At 38.4% G+C, this 10,771-nt stretch overlaps 3 protein-coding genes across 5 annotated transcripts in view; 2 read left to right on the forward strand and 1 right to left on the reverse strand.

Annotated features, from left to right (window-relative positions):
• The first annotated feature begins 344 nt into the window (after positions 1-344).
• On the forward strand, positions 345-2,239 carry LOC111435272 (fasciclin-like arabinogalactan protein 2). Its single transcript, XM_023072706.1, has 2 exons — positions 345-956; positions 1,289-2,239. Exons 1-2 carry the CDS (start codon positions 435-437, stop codon positions 2,024-2,026), a joined length of 1,260 nt encoding a protein of 419 aa, XP_022928474.1. The 5' UTR covers positions 345-434; the 3' UTR covers positions 2,027-2,239.
• Positions 2,240-3,521: 1,282 nt separating this feature from the next.
• On the reverse strand, positions 3,522-8,436 carry LOC111435315 (nudix hydrolase 7-like). Of its 3 annotated transcripts, XM_023072766.1 has the most exons (11): positions 8,075-8,436; positions 7,791-7,971; positions 7,291-7,526; positions 7,134-7,199; positions 5,887-6,024; positions 5,672-5,749; positions 5,541-5,591; positions 5,417-5,451; positions 4,787-4,895; positions 3,883-4,064; positions 3,522-3,844 (listed from the first exon to the last, which is right to left on the reverse strand). In XM_023072766.1, exons 2-10 carry the CDS (start codon positions 7,936-7,938, stop codon positions 3,888-3,890), a joined length of 1,038 nt encoding a protein of 345 aa, XP_022928534.1. In that variant the 5' UTR covers positions 7,939-7,971; positions 8,075-8,436; the 3' UTR covers positions 3,522-3,844; positions 3,883-3,887. The 3 variants fall into 3 exon arrangements, with proteins under 3 accessions (XP_022928534.1, XP_022928533.1, XP_022928535.1); XM_023072765.1 differs by having other exon boundaries at positions 3,522-4,064; XM_023072767.1 differs by lacking the exon at positions 7,791-7,971 and having other exon boundaries at positions 3,522-4,064; positions 8,075-8,434.
• Positions 8,437-10,048: 1,612 nt separating this feature from the next.
• Positions 10,049-10,771, forward strand: part of LOC111435217 (acetyl-CoA acetyltransferase, cytosolic 1-like) — a 4,986-nt gene continuing 4,263 nt past the window's right edge. Inside the window, exon 1 of the mRNA XM_023072619.1 lies at positions 10,049-10,201. The gene's annotated coding sequence lies outside the window, so the exon portion shown is untranslated. The remainder of the gene's footprint in view (positions 10,202-10,771) is intronic.

Consider the following 10,771-nt stretch of genomic DNA (forward strand, 5'->3'; position numbering starts at 1 on the left):
AAGTTTCATCAATTTTATATCTAGAAAATTACATTAATACCTTTTTAAAAGGCTTATTATTATATAATATAAATAATGATTAGATGTGGATTTTTTTAAAAAAAAATTATTAATTTAATAAAGGTGGAATATGAAAATATGAATGATATTAATTTTACGAAGTTTAAAGATTTATAAAAAAAAAAAATAATAATAATAATATATTTTTTAATTAAAATTTTTGAAGGCTAAATTGGTAATTTTAAACCCAATTCCATGGGCCCCACGCCAGCATGCTGAGCTGGCTCGGATGCCAAGTAGACTGGCACTCTCATTCTCTAAATCTCACCATTCTTAAAAACCTCTCAAATCCCTCGTCCTCACACAACACATATCCACAGCCCAAATTTTCTCTCCCAAACACTCCTTTTCTCTCCGCCGTCTCAACCTCCACCATGCGGCGACCACTCTCTCTCTCCGCCGTCGTTCTGGCGCTGCCTCTCTTCCTCCTCCTCCTATTCTCCTCCACTGCTGAGGCTCACAACATTACCAGAATCCTCGCCAAACACCCCGAGTTCAGTACCTTTAACCACTACCTCACCATCACTCATCTCGCAGGCGAAATCAACCGTCGTCTCACTATCACCGTCCTCGCTCTCGACAACTCCGCCATGTCGGCGCTTCTCGACAAGCATTTCACCGTCGGCACCATCAAGAATGTGCTCTCGCTTCACGTTCTTGTCGATTACTACGGCGCCAAAAAGCTCCACCAGCTTTCTAAAGGTAGTACGCTCTCTTCTACTCTGTTTCAGGCCTCTGGTTCCGCCTTCGGCACCTCTGGTTATGTGAATATCACGAATGTTAAAGGCGGAAAAGTTGGATTTGCATCTGAAGATAATGGCGGTGAATTCAATTCGTTTTATGTCAAATCGGTTATGGAAATGCCCTACAATATCTCCATCTTGCAGATCAGCAAGGTACTCTCGGTTCTTATCTTTGCTAGGGCTAGAATCTAGATTAGGGCAAAATTTCGTTCTAATTAGCACGGATTTAAATCTAGAATTAGTGATCCATAATGACTGTTTTGAATAGGTTTATATTGCGAAAATTGGTTAGGATTAAATTTAATTTAATCATCATTGATTTCAGATGAACTGCAGGTGCATTTATGTGACCGACAAAAGGTCATTATTGTTATGGATCGGATTTTCTTATTAGAATATATTGTTCATATTATTTTACTCCAAGAAGACGACAATTCTGTGAGTAACGAACTGCTTTTTAACGAATTGAGTAACAAATTTTGCAGGTCATAACATCCGCCGATGCAGAGGCACCGACGGCGGCGCCGCTCAGTCTAAATGTGACGGAAGTTCTGCCGAAGCAAGGCTGCAAAGCCTTCACGGATTTGTTAATCGCCACCGGCGTTGCCGAGACCTATCAGTCGAACATCGACGGCGGATTGACGGTGTTTTGCCCTACGGATACCGCACTGAACGACTTTCTTCCGAAGTACAAGAATCTGACGGTGGCTCATAAGGTATCGCTGCTGTTGTACCACGGAATGCCGGTCTACCTCTCTCTGCAGATGCTCAAATCGAGCAACGGTGTCGTTAACACGCTCGCGACCCACGGCGGCAACAAGTACGATTTCAACATCAAGACCGACGGCGAGGACGTGATGGTGAAGACGAAGGTCGTGACGGCAGAGGTGACAGCGACGCTGATTGACTCAGAGCCGTTGGTGGTGTACGAGGTCGACAAGGTGCTGCAGCCGCGAGAGCTTTTCAAGGCGGTGCCCGAAGAGGAGGACGAAGAGGCCCCGGCTCCGAAAGAGGCACCGAAGAAGAAGAAGACAAAGGCGCCATCGCCTAAGGCGTCCGAGGGCGAGGAGGAGGAGGACGCCGACTCGCCAATCGGCTCCGACGAGTCCGACGGCGAACCGGCGGATCAGAAATCGGACAAAGATGGGGCGTTTGGATCGGAAGGTCAGAAATCGATCGTGGTGATGATGTTGAGTTTGTGGTTGGGTGTTTTGCTCGTATGATTTTTACAATAGAGGCGGCACGTGGCGCGATACTAGAGGTCCGTTATTCATAGAGCAAAATAAATGTCCACTTATATTCGGCGATTTTTATTTATCTTTTTTTTTTTATTATTATTTGTCGGTGATGCTTTTTTATTTTATTTTGTTTTATTTTTTCGTGGATGGTGTACAGTCACTCTAAATATCAAATTGGGTTGTATCTTTTTTATGCGATTTGGTTTTATTTTTTTTTCCACTTTGAAAAAAAAACTATAATTTATTTAAATTGGAATAATTGTTTAGTTTTTATTTGTTTATTTAAAATATCATTATTATTAATTACGTCGAAAATGATCTGGAATCTTAATTTTGTGTCGGTGGAATCAATCGTGAAGAAGTCCCGACATTTTGTTATTTTTGCACCTTTTTCATTTCAGTCTTCATCTTTTTGAATTTACAAGTTTAGTGCTCCAAGTTTTATTGGATTCCACATTTAGTGACATGTGTCGGTAAAAAAAAGTAGATAGAACAAACTACATACACCTTTAGTCATTCCAGACCTTTTTATTATAGTGAGGATGAGGGAGATATCGAGGACTGCATACACCTCATGTCATTTCCGACCTTTTAATTATTGTGAGGATGAGGGAGATACTGAGGACCGCATACACCTCTGGTCATTCTCGACCTTTTTATTATAGTGAGGATGAGGGAGATACTGAGGACTGCATACACCTCTGGTCATTCCCGACCTTTTTTATTATAGTGAGGATGAGGGAGATACTGAGGACTGCATACACCTCTAGTCATTCCTGGCCTTTTTATTATAGTGAGGATGAGGGAGATATCGAGGACTGCATACACCTCATGTCATTTCCGACCTTTTAATTATTGTGAGGATGAGGGAGATACTGAGGACCGCATACACCTCTGATCATTCCCGACCTTTTTTATTATAGTGAGGATGAGGGAGATACTGAGGACTGCATACACCTCTAGTCATTCCTGGCCTTTTTATTATAGTGAGGATGAGGGAGATATCGAGGACTGCATACACCTCATGTCATTTCCGACCTTTTAATTATTGTGAGGATGAGGGAGATACTGAGGACCGCATACACCTCTGATCATTCCCGACCTTTTTATTATAGTGAGGATGAGGGAGATACTAAGAACTGCATACACCCCTGGTCATTTCGACCTTTCCTTTTATTATAGTGAGGATGAGGGAGATACTGAGGATGTTCAGTCAACCAACAAGGAGCATGGGTCTCTGGGTCCACCTGCCCAGACAAGAAATATGAGACCGGTGGTAGGTCGTCCATGTATTATCTTGAAATTATGATAATATTTTCTTTTTTTGAATAAAAATTATGATTATTATATGCAAATTAACTTTAAACTAACAATAATGATTAATTTTAAGATTATTGTATAAAATAATCATACAAAATTTAGAACCATTCATAAATTAATTAATAATGATTTGTATTTAACAGAAGAATCTCACATCATATTTAAACTCAACAAATAGTTGGCATTACAATTAAAAAAAGTACTTCAAATATTCTATGGTACATTATTTTAGTACCATTCTGAGCATCTTATTAACTCTTCACCCTTATTGTCAACATTTAAGAAACAATATTGAATGCATCAAATCGACAAGTCATGTGACTAACTATTTACCAACAAATTATCGGTACTAGAAATTTTCTCGAACCCCAAAACCCGAACGTGTAAAGATGGTTTTATGGTACGACATGATCTACACACACAATGACTCCACAGATTCCTTTCAGCTTCTTGGAATGCAGAGGCTAGAGGAAGGTATCATTGTTGCTGTTGGAGTAGAGATAGCCTTTCCCCAGGTATCGGGAGTTCAGATGTCCAGTTTTGAATACAGGTAAGTCTTTTTACCAGAGGAAGAATATGTAGGTATCGCCGAGAGGCCGGTATAATTGTTGTTCGCTTTTGCTAAACATACTTTTGCCACGTAGTCGAAACCCGAGTTCTTTTTAACGAAGGTTTGATCTGCATATTCATCAATGGGCATCCACTGTTTAAGGGGGAGGGGGTCAGAATAGGGAAATGACATTCTCTAAAAGGAATGTTTGATGCATATAAATGTTTGATGTTCAAGAGGCCAAGGCCGAGCTAGTATCATATTCGTGGATGTGTGTTCTCAATCGACAGATTTATAAGACGACTAATCTAGACAGCCAGGCTGTTACCTGTTCTAAAGTTTAGATTATTAATCAATCATGGATATGGAAATCATGAATGGCATTCCCTAAAAGGAATGTTTGAGAAATGTAAATGTTTGATGTTAGTTTAAGAGGCCAAGGCCGAGCTAGTATCATATTCGTGGATACGTGTTCTTAACCAACAGTTTTATAAGACGACTAATCTAGACAGCCAGGCTGTTACCTGTCCTAAAGTTAAGATTATTGACCAATCATGGATATGGAAATTATCAATGGCATTCTCTAAAAGGAATGTGTTTATGCATATAAATGTTTGATGTTCAAGAGGCCAACATCGAGCTAGTATTATATTCGTGGGTGCGTGTCCTTAATCGACAGTTTTATAAGACGACTAATCTAGACAGCCAGGGTGTTACCTGTCCTAAAGTTTAGATTATTGATGAACCATGGATATGGAAACAATGGATTCCAAATTTGGGGCTCTCACTAATAGATGGAGGAGGAATGTTACTTCAAAATTTAAAAAGAAATGATATGACTCATTAATTATCAATCATGGTGTACTAAAATATACCTTGGCTGCCTCAATTTCTGAATTTTGCTTTTGAACGGCAAAGGAGCGCGGTTGTAACATGCATACGAAAAACAAATCCGATTTTGTAAAGAATGACCTGTGGCTTTGCCTGCATTACCCAAGGAAGGAGAAGATGGTAAGAATAACATTGAAGTAAAAATGGTAAGGATGGGATCCGTTCCCTTGACCAGTAAATGGAAATTTTGGTGCAGCCCGAGGCCCCCGCTAGTAGATATTGTCTACTATGACCCGATATGCATCGCTATCAGCCTCACGATTTTAAAATGTGTCTCACTAGGGAAAAGTTTCCACACTTTTAAGAAATGCTTCGTTCGCCTCTTCAATTGATGTGGGATTTCACAATCCACCCCCCTTGGGGGCCAGCATCCTCAATGGCACACTGTCTAATGTCTAGCTTTGATACCATTTGTAACCGTTCAAGACCACTGCTAGTAGATATTGTCCGCCTTGGTCCGTTATGTATCACCGTCAATCTCATGGTTTTAAAATGCGTCTACTAGGGAGTGGTTTCCACACTTTTATAAAGAATGCTTCGTTCCCCTCTTCAACCGACGTGGGATCTCACACTTTAGCACAATTATTTCAAGTATCGTGGGAGAGATTTCAAACCTGAATGCTAACACTTCTACAAATTCTGCATCAACCTGAAAGGAATTCAAATCGAACTGTTAAACATTTGAGAGAGAATGAAATTTAAAAAAAAAAATGCAACTTCTTGGTTGTTGTTACTTACACCAGTCTCTTCTTTTACTTCTCTAATTGCTGCTTCACAAATATCCTCTCCCTACAGAAAGAATAGTTACATTATAGCATAAGAATGCTTATTCAATTGAGACAAATGCGGCAAATTGAACTTTGCTTCACCTCATTAACCACTCCAGTTGGTAACTTCCAAACTCCTGTACCTTTGAATTTGCCACTGATCTCTTGAACCACTAGCACCTTAAGAATGGGAGTCTTAATGTTAGCTACTAGAAACAAAGAGCTCTTCTAAGTCTGAAACTTTCAAATAGACAGTAAATTATGAACATACTATTGCTTTTCAAATCACAGACAAACAGCATGGGTTAGGAAAGTACCTCTCGATTACTATTCATTACAAACGCACCGATGCCCACACGATGAGAAGCATTAGCAGGAATACTATTTGTAGTTTCAGAGATCCATCGCACGAGCATTAGGTAATCAGGTTCGGCATGGTGGAAAACAAACCCTTCCTGAAATCAAACAAAACAAGCAGGATTATTATGAGAAAGTGACTTGGACCAATCTACTTTTTCTCTAAGAAGATGCAAAAGGCAAGGGTATTTTAACTTTAGGCTAAATTAAACCACCATGGGTTGGCCTTGGATCATGTGAACAAAAGTAGAGGGATTTGAGAGGATTTAGTTTGAACCCTGTGGTGTCGACCAGTCTAGGATCAAATTGTAAGAGTTTCTCGACAACCAAATATTGTATGTCACGTTCTCATGGCTACTCATCGGTATAAAACAAAAAACAAAAATAAAAAACAACAAAAGGCTAAATTATAGTTTTTGCCCCTAGACTATATATGAATTTTCAAGTTTAGGAAGTTTTTGATACAAACTTCTCAATTGGGTCAAAATTACTGTAATAGCCCAAACCCACGGCTAGCAAATATTGTCCTCTTTGGGCTTTCCCTTTCGGGGTTCCCCTCAAGGTTTTAAAATGCGTCTACTAGGGAGAGATTTCCATACCCTTATATGCTTCGTTCTCCTCTCCAACCTATGTGGGATATCACAATCCACCCCCTTGGGGACCCAGCATCCTTGCTGGCACACTGCCTGATGTCTGGCTCTGATACCATTTGTAGCAGCCCAAACCTACCACTAGTAAATATTGTCCTCTTTAGGCTTTCCCTTTCGGACTTCCCCTCAAGGTTTTAAAACGCGTCTATTAGAGAGAGGTTTCCAAACCCTTATAAGGAATGCCTCATTCCCCTTTCCAACCGATGTGGGATGTCACAATTACTCTTTGGGTTTGCGCCATATTTAATGGAAACATGAAGTAGCATCCATGTGCATGCTTATATTTTGCTCTTAAATTGTAACAAGGTACCCAGTTTGCCCAAAGTGATTAATAAATGAGTATATACTTCTGCGTACTATAATTAGTGTAAGGATGATATTGAAACAGAAAATATATATTGGAAACTGTTTGAAAGTTTAACGGTAGTAGCAGAACTGAAAAATTCATACACAGTACAAGAGAAAAAACACATGATATAGCCTTTAACTCTGGGATGAAGTAGAAACTTTTTGAGAAAAAACACATATAAGGATGAATTTGTATGAACAAAATGTACCTTAACAACAACTTCAATAAGATTTGCAAGTTTAATAGGCAACTTGATCCAAATACCCCTCTTACCCTGCAAATCAAAATGCAAACAGAAACCATAAATGAGAGTTGAAGCTTACAACAAGGAACCATGTTCAACCTGTAACAGGGCACTCAAATACCAGTTGTTTCCATTGAGATAATGAAGCTCTTAGCAAAGAACCAAATTCATTTGGATCCATAGGATCCTTCATTTCCACAATAACTCCTTCATAATTATCATAAACTCCAGGCAATAATTCAAGCTGTTCAATGTTATCCAGAGGAGTCTCGTTCTCAGAAATTGCCAATGAAGTTGATGAAGAAGACATGCCTCGGCTAAGAGATGGAGTTTTGTTTGATAAATATGAAGCCGCAACTGCAAGAATGATAAACAAGGAAAAGCCCCAAAAATGAGTCCATGATAATAAGTCCATATGATTCAGCAAGAATTTCAACACAAACAAATCCATATCTTCAAATTTCAATTCTAGTTTGAAAAACGGAATTCGGATTTCGTCACAATAATCGAGAAAGAACTCATTAAATTACAGGAGAAATCGGAAATTCCATGAAATAACCCACATAGAATCAGCTACGCACAACAACGACAAGAAAACGGATTAAAAAATGAAAGTCATACGTGTTATAATGCCCAAAAGAGAAGACGACGGATAGTTCAAGGAAACTGGATTCGACGAGGGATGAAGTGCAGCGGAGGCCATTGGAGACCAAAACGCTTTATGTACGGAGAGACAAGGATATAGTTTATTACTCTTAAGCCTCCACATGAAGGAAAATCAACCAACAAAAGCCTAATCTCGCTGTGATTTGAGTAAAATCAAAACAAACAAAATCAGAGAACGTGGAGATTAGGTTAAATCGATAATGAAGATTTATAAGAAAGAAAAAAGAACTAGCGATTGCCTTGAATTTCGGTTCAAAGACTTTGAAGCTTCCATTGAATATGCGAAGATTTGAAGAGTAATCAGTACTGATGACGCCGCGTTGATTCGTTCTTCCACGAATCAATGGTGCGTTCTGCGCGACCTGATTGTGGCCTTTTTCTTTTCTTCGGAATTTCTTGGAAGATTTCACCTTCAAACACGAAAATATGTCCCTAATTCTTCTTGCAAATTCCAAATTGAAGAAGCTTGACGAAATGAATATGAATTCGGTTTAGGATTTTTACTTGGAATTGATCGCTTCTTAAATTTATTGCTCATTTTGATTCTCAATTCATATATTTTTTCAGTTCACTTCCGAAAAAGTTAGAAGAACTTTTCATTTTTTTTTCCTTTAATTTTTAAAGCTTGAATTAAGATTTAGGGAGATGTTGAATAATAATAATAAATTTAATATATATATATATATATATATATATATATATAATTAATTAATTAATTAATTAGACAATGTGATTTCTTACCAAGTTAAATTTTTATTTTTATAATTTAATAAAATTTCATAAATGGATGATAAAATTCTAGTAAATAGTAGTGACATTTGTTTAATATATATTTTTAAAAATTACATTCTAAATATTTAAAATTTTATTATTCTGACGTAATAAATATTTAAAATTACAATGGTTAACTTTGACTTTTATGTAACAACTCAAGTCAACCGTTAGTAGATAATGTCCACTTTGGCTTCTTATGTATCAGTGGCAGTTTTACAGTTTTAAAACACATCTACTAGAGAGAGGTTTTCTTATAAGAAATGTTTCATTCCCTTCTACAACCGACATGAGATCTCACAATCCACCCTCCTCGGGGGTCTAACGTTCTCACTGGCACACAGCTTAGCGTCTGGCTGTGATACCATTCACAACAACTCAAACCGACCATTAACATATATTATCCAGTTTGGTCTGTTATGTATCACCGCCAACCTCGCGATTTTAAAATACATCTATTAGGGAGAGGTTTCCACCCATTGTAAGGAATGTTATGTTTTGTTTCTCTCTCTAACCAATGTAAGATCTCACGTTTGTTGAGATTGATAGATTTCAGTCATATGAGTTACGAGTTATGTTTAGTCATGGATTTTACGAGACCGATAGTCATGTATGAATTGATGATAGACGATATGAATGTCAATCAAGTGAGTATGAGTTATGATTATGTACGGATGTGTGCTATGTTGCACCATATCATCGAATCAGTGGGACCTTATGTAACTCTATTTCGTGTTCTTTTTTTCGTTGGTTTCGATATTCTCGAGCATGTGCCTGCACATAGCTAGGTCTAGGAAGAATTAATACTCGCCTAGAAGGTCTATGTGCATGTACACGACCGTGTATAAGTAAATGCACATCCAATTTTGTTCGAAAAAATATGGGATTTTAAGATCAATCATGATAGTTATCGTGATGTCCCACATTGGTTGGGGAGGAGAACAAAACATCATTTATAAGGGCATGGGAATCTTCCCGTAGCAGATGCGTTTTAAAGCTTTAAGGGGAAGCTCGAAAGAGAAAGCCCAAAGAGGACAATATCTGCTAGCGGTGGGCCAGGGTCGTTACAAATGGTATTAGAGCTAGACACGGGACGATGTGCCAGCCTTCTTATGTGGCACGGGCGATTGACATGTTTTTGAAAGAACGAAATTTCATGCATGTACACTTTTTAGTCCAAACATTTTAAATAATATTTTAATTAATAAGATTAATTTTTATAAATTTAGGAACATACGTGGATTACGGTCAGGGTCACGGGCACGGGCACGGGCACGGCAGTGAAGTTACCAAATCCGGAGGTTAGAAGAAGGCAAAAGACGAAAAATACAAAAAGTAGTAGGGGTAAAAGGGACAATTCGCTACGCCTCTGCTTTTTCGTAGAGCGCTTGTTTGGCGGTTATCAAGATTTTCCCCCTCTCCCTCTCTCTATATATATATTAGAACAACAACAACACACCAGCAATTTCGAATTTCCAGCAACAAATTCATTCAACAATTTGCATCACCAAATTTGATTCTTCTCTCTAACTCTCTCTTCTGGTTAATCGATTTCACGGCGGTTTTCTAGTGCTCAGAGAGAGTGAAGGAAGGAGGTAAGTGAAAGCTTCAGCTCTGAGTATACTTACGAAATCTGTTTTGGCATTCTTGTTTGTTATCTGCCTCTGTTATTATTGTAGTGGTTGTTGAAAATTTGGAAGTATGATTGTTTATAGATCTGTACTGGTTGATCTGAAGAAGCGTGATTCTGTGAGGTGGATTTTTAGTGTTTGTTGTTGTAGATCTTGCTTTATGTCTTCTTCAATCTGCTTCGGATGGTTTTTCTGAACTGTTTGGATGATTTGGTAGTCGAATGGTGATGGATGTTCTGGATGCGTGTGTGTTTTTTTTATTGTGATTGTGATTGGAGTTCCTTTTTTGGAATGGATGAAATGCGATGGTTGTTGATGATTAATGGCGACTTTGATGTACGTATTTATCTGCATTGAACGAGAACGGTTTCGTTTTAAGCGCTTTTTGGTTTTTGGATTTAGTTTTTGAAATTTGGAGGATTATGAAATATTGTAGAAACAGAAAGCGAAGATATTATCGTGTGATTTTTTATTTGACTTCATTGTTTCTTTTATCCTCTTCCCCCCCCCCCCCCCCCCCCCCCCCCCCCCCCC

Source organism: Cucurbita moschata, unplaced genomic scaffold (genome assembly GCF_002738365.1).
Source record: "Cucurbita moschata cultivar Rifu unplaced genomic scaffold, Cmos_1.0 Cmo_Scf00048, whole genome shotgun sequence".
Classification (NCBI taxonomy): Eukaryota; Viridiplantae; Streptophyta; class Magnoliopsida; order Cucurbitales; family Cucurbitaceae; genus Cucurbita; species Cucurbita moschata.

Bases quoted from the DNA above. Each gene is read 5' to 3' on its own strand.
- LOC111435272 (XM_023072706.1), top strand. From the start codon at position 435: ATGCGGCGACCACTCTCTCTCTCCGCCGTCGTTCTGGCGCTGCCTCTC. The intron at 957-1,288 runs GTACTCTCGGTT...CAAATTTTGCAG, and splicing joins CCATCTTGCAGATCAGCAAG to GTCATAACATCCGCCGATGC.
- LOC111435315 (XM_023072766.1), bottom strand. From the start codon at position 7,938: ATGTGGAGGCTTAAGAGTAATAAACTATATCCTTGTCTCTCCGTACAT. The intron at 7,200-7,290 runs GTATTTGAGTGC...TTTGATTTGCAG, and splicing joins TATCTCAATGGAAACAACTG to GGTAAGAGGGGTATTTGGAT. The intron at 5,750-5,886 runs GTACTTTCCTAA...CCCATTCTTAAG, and splicing joins TAATGAATAGTAATCGAGAG to GTGCTAGTGGTTCAAGAGAT.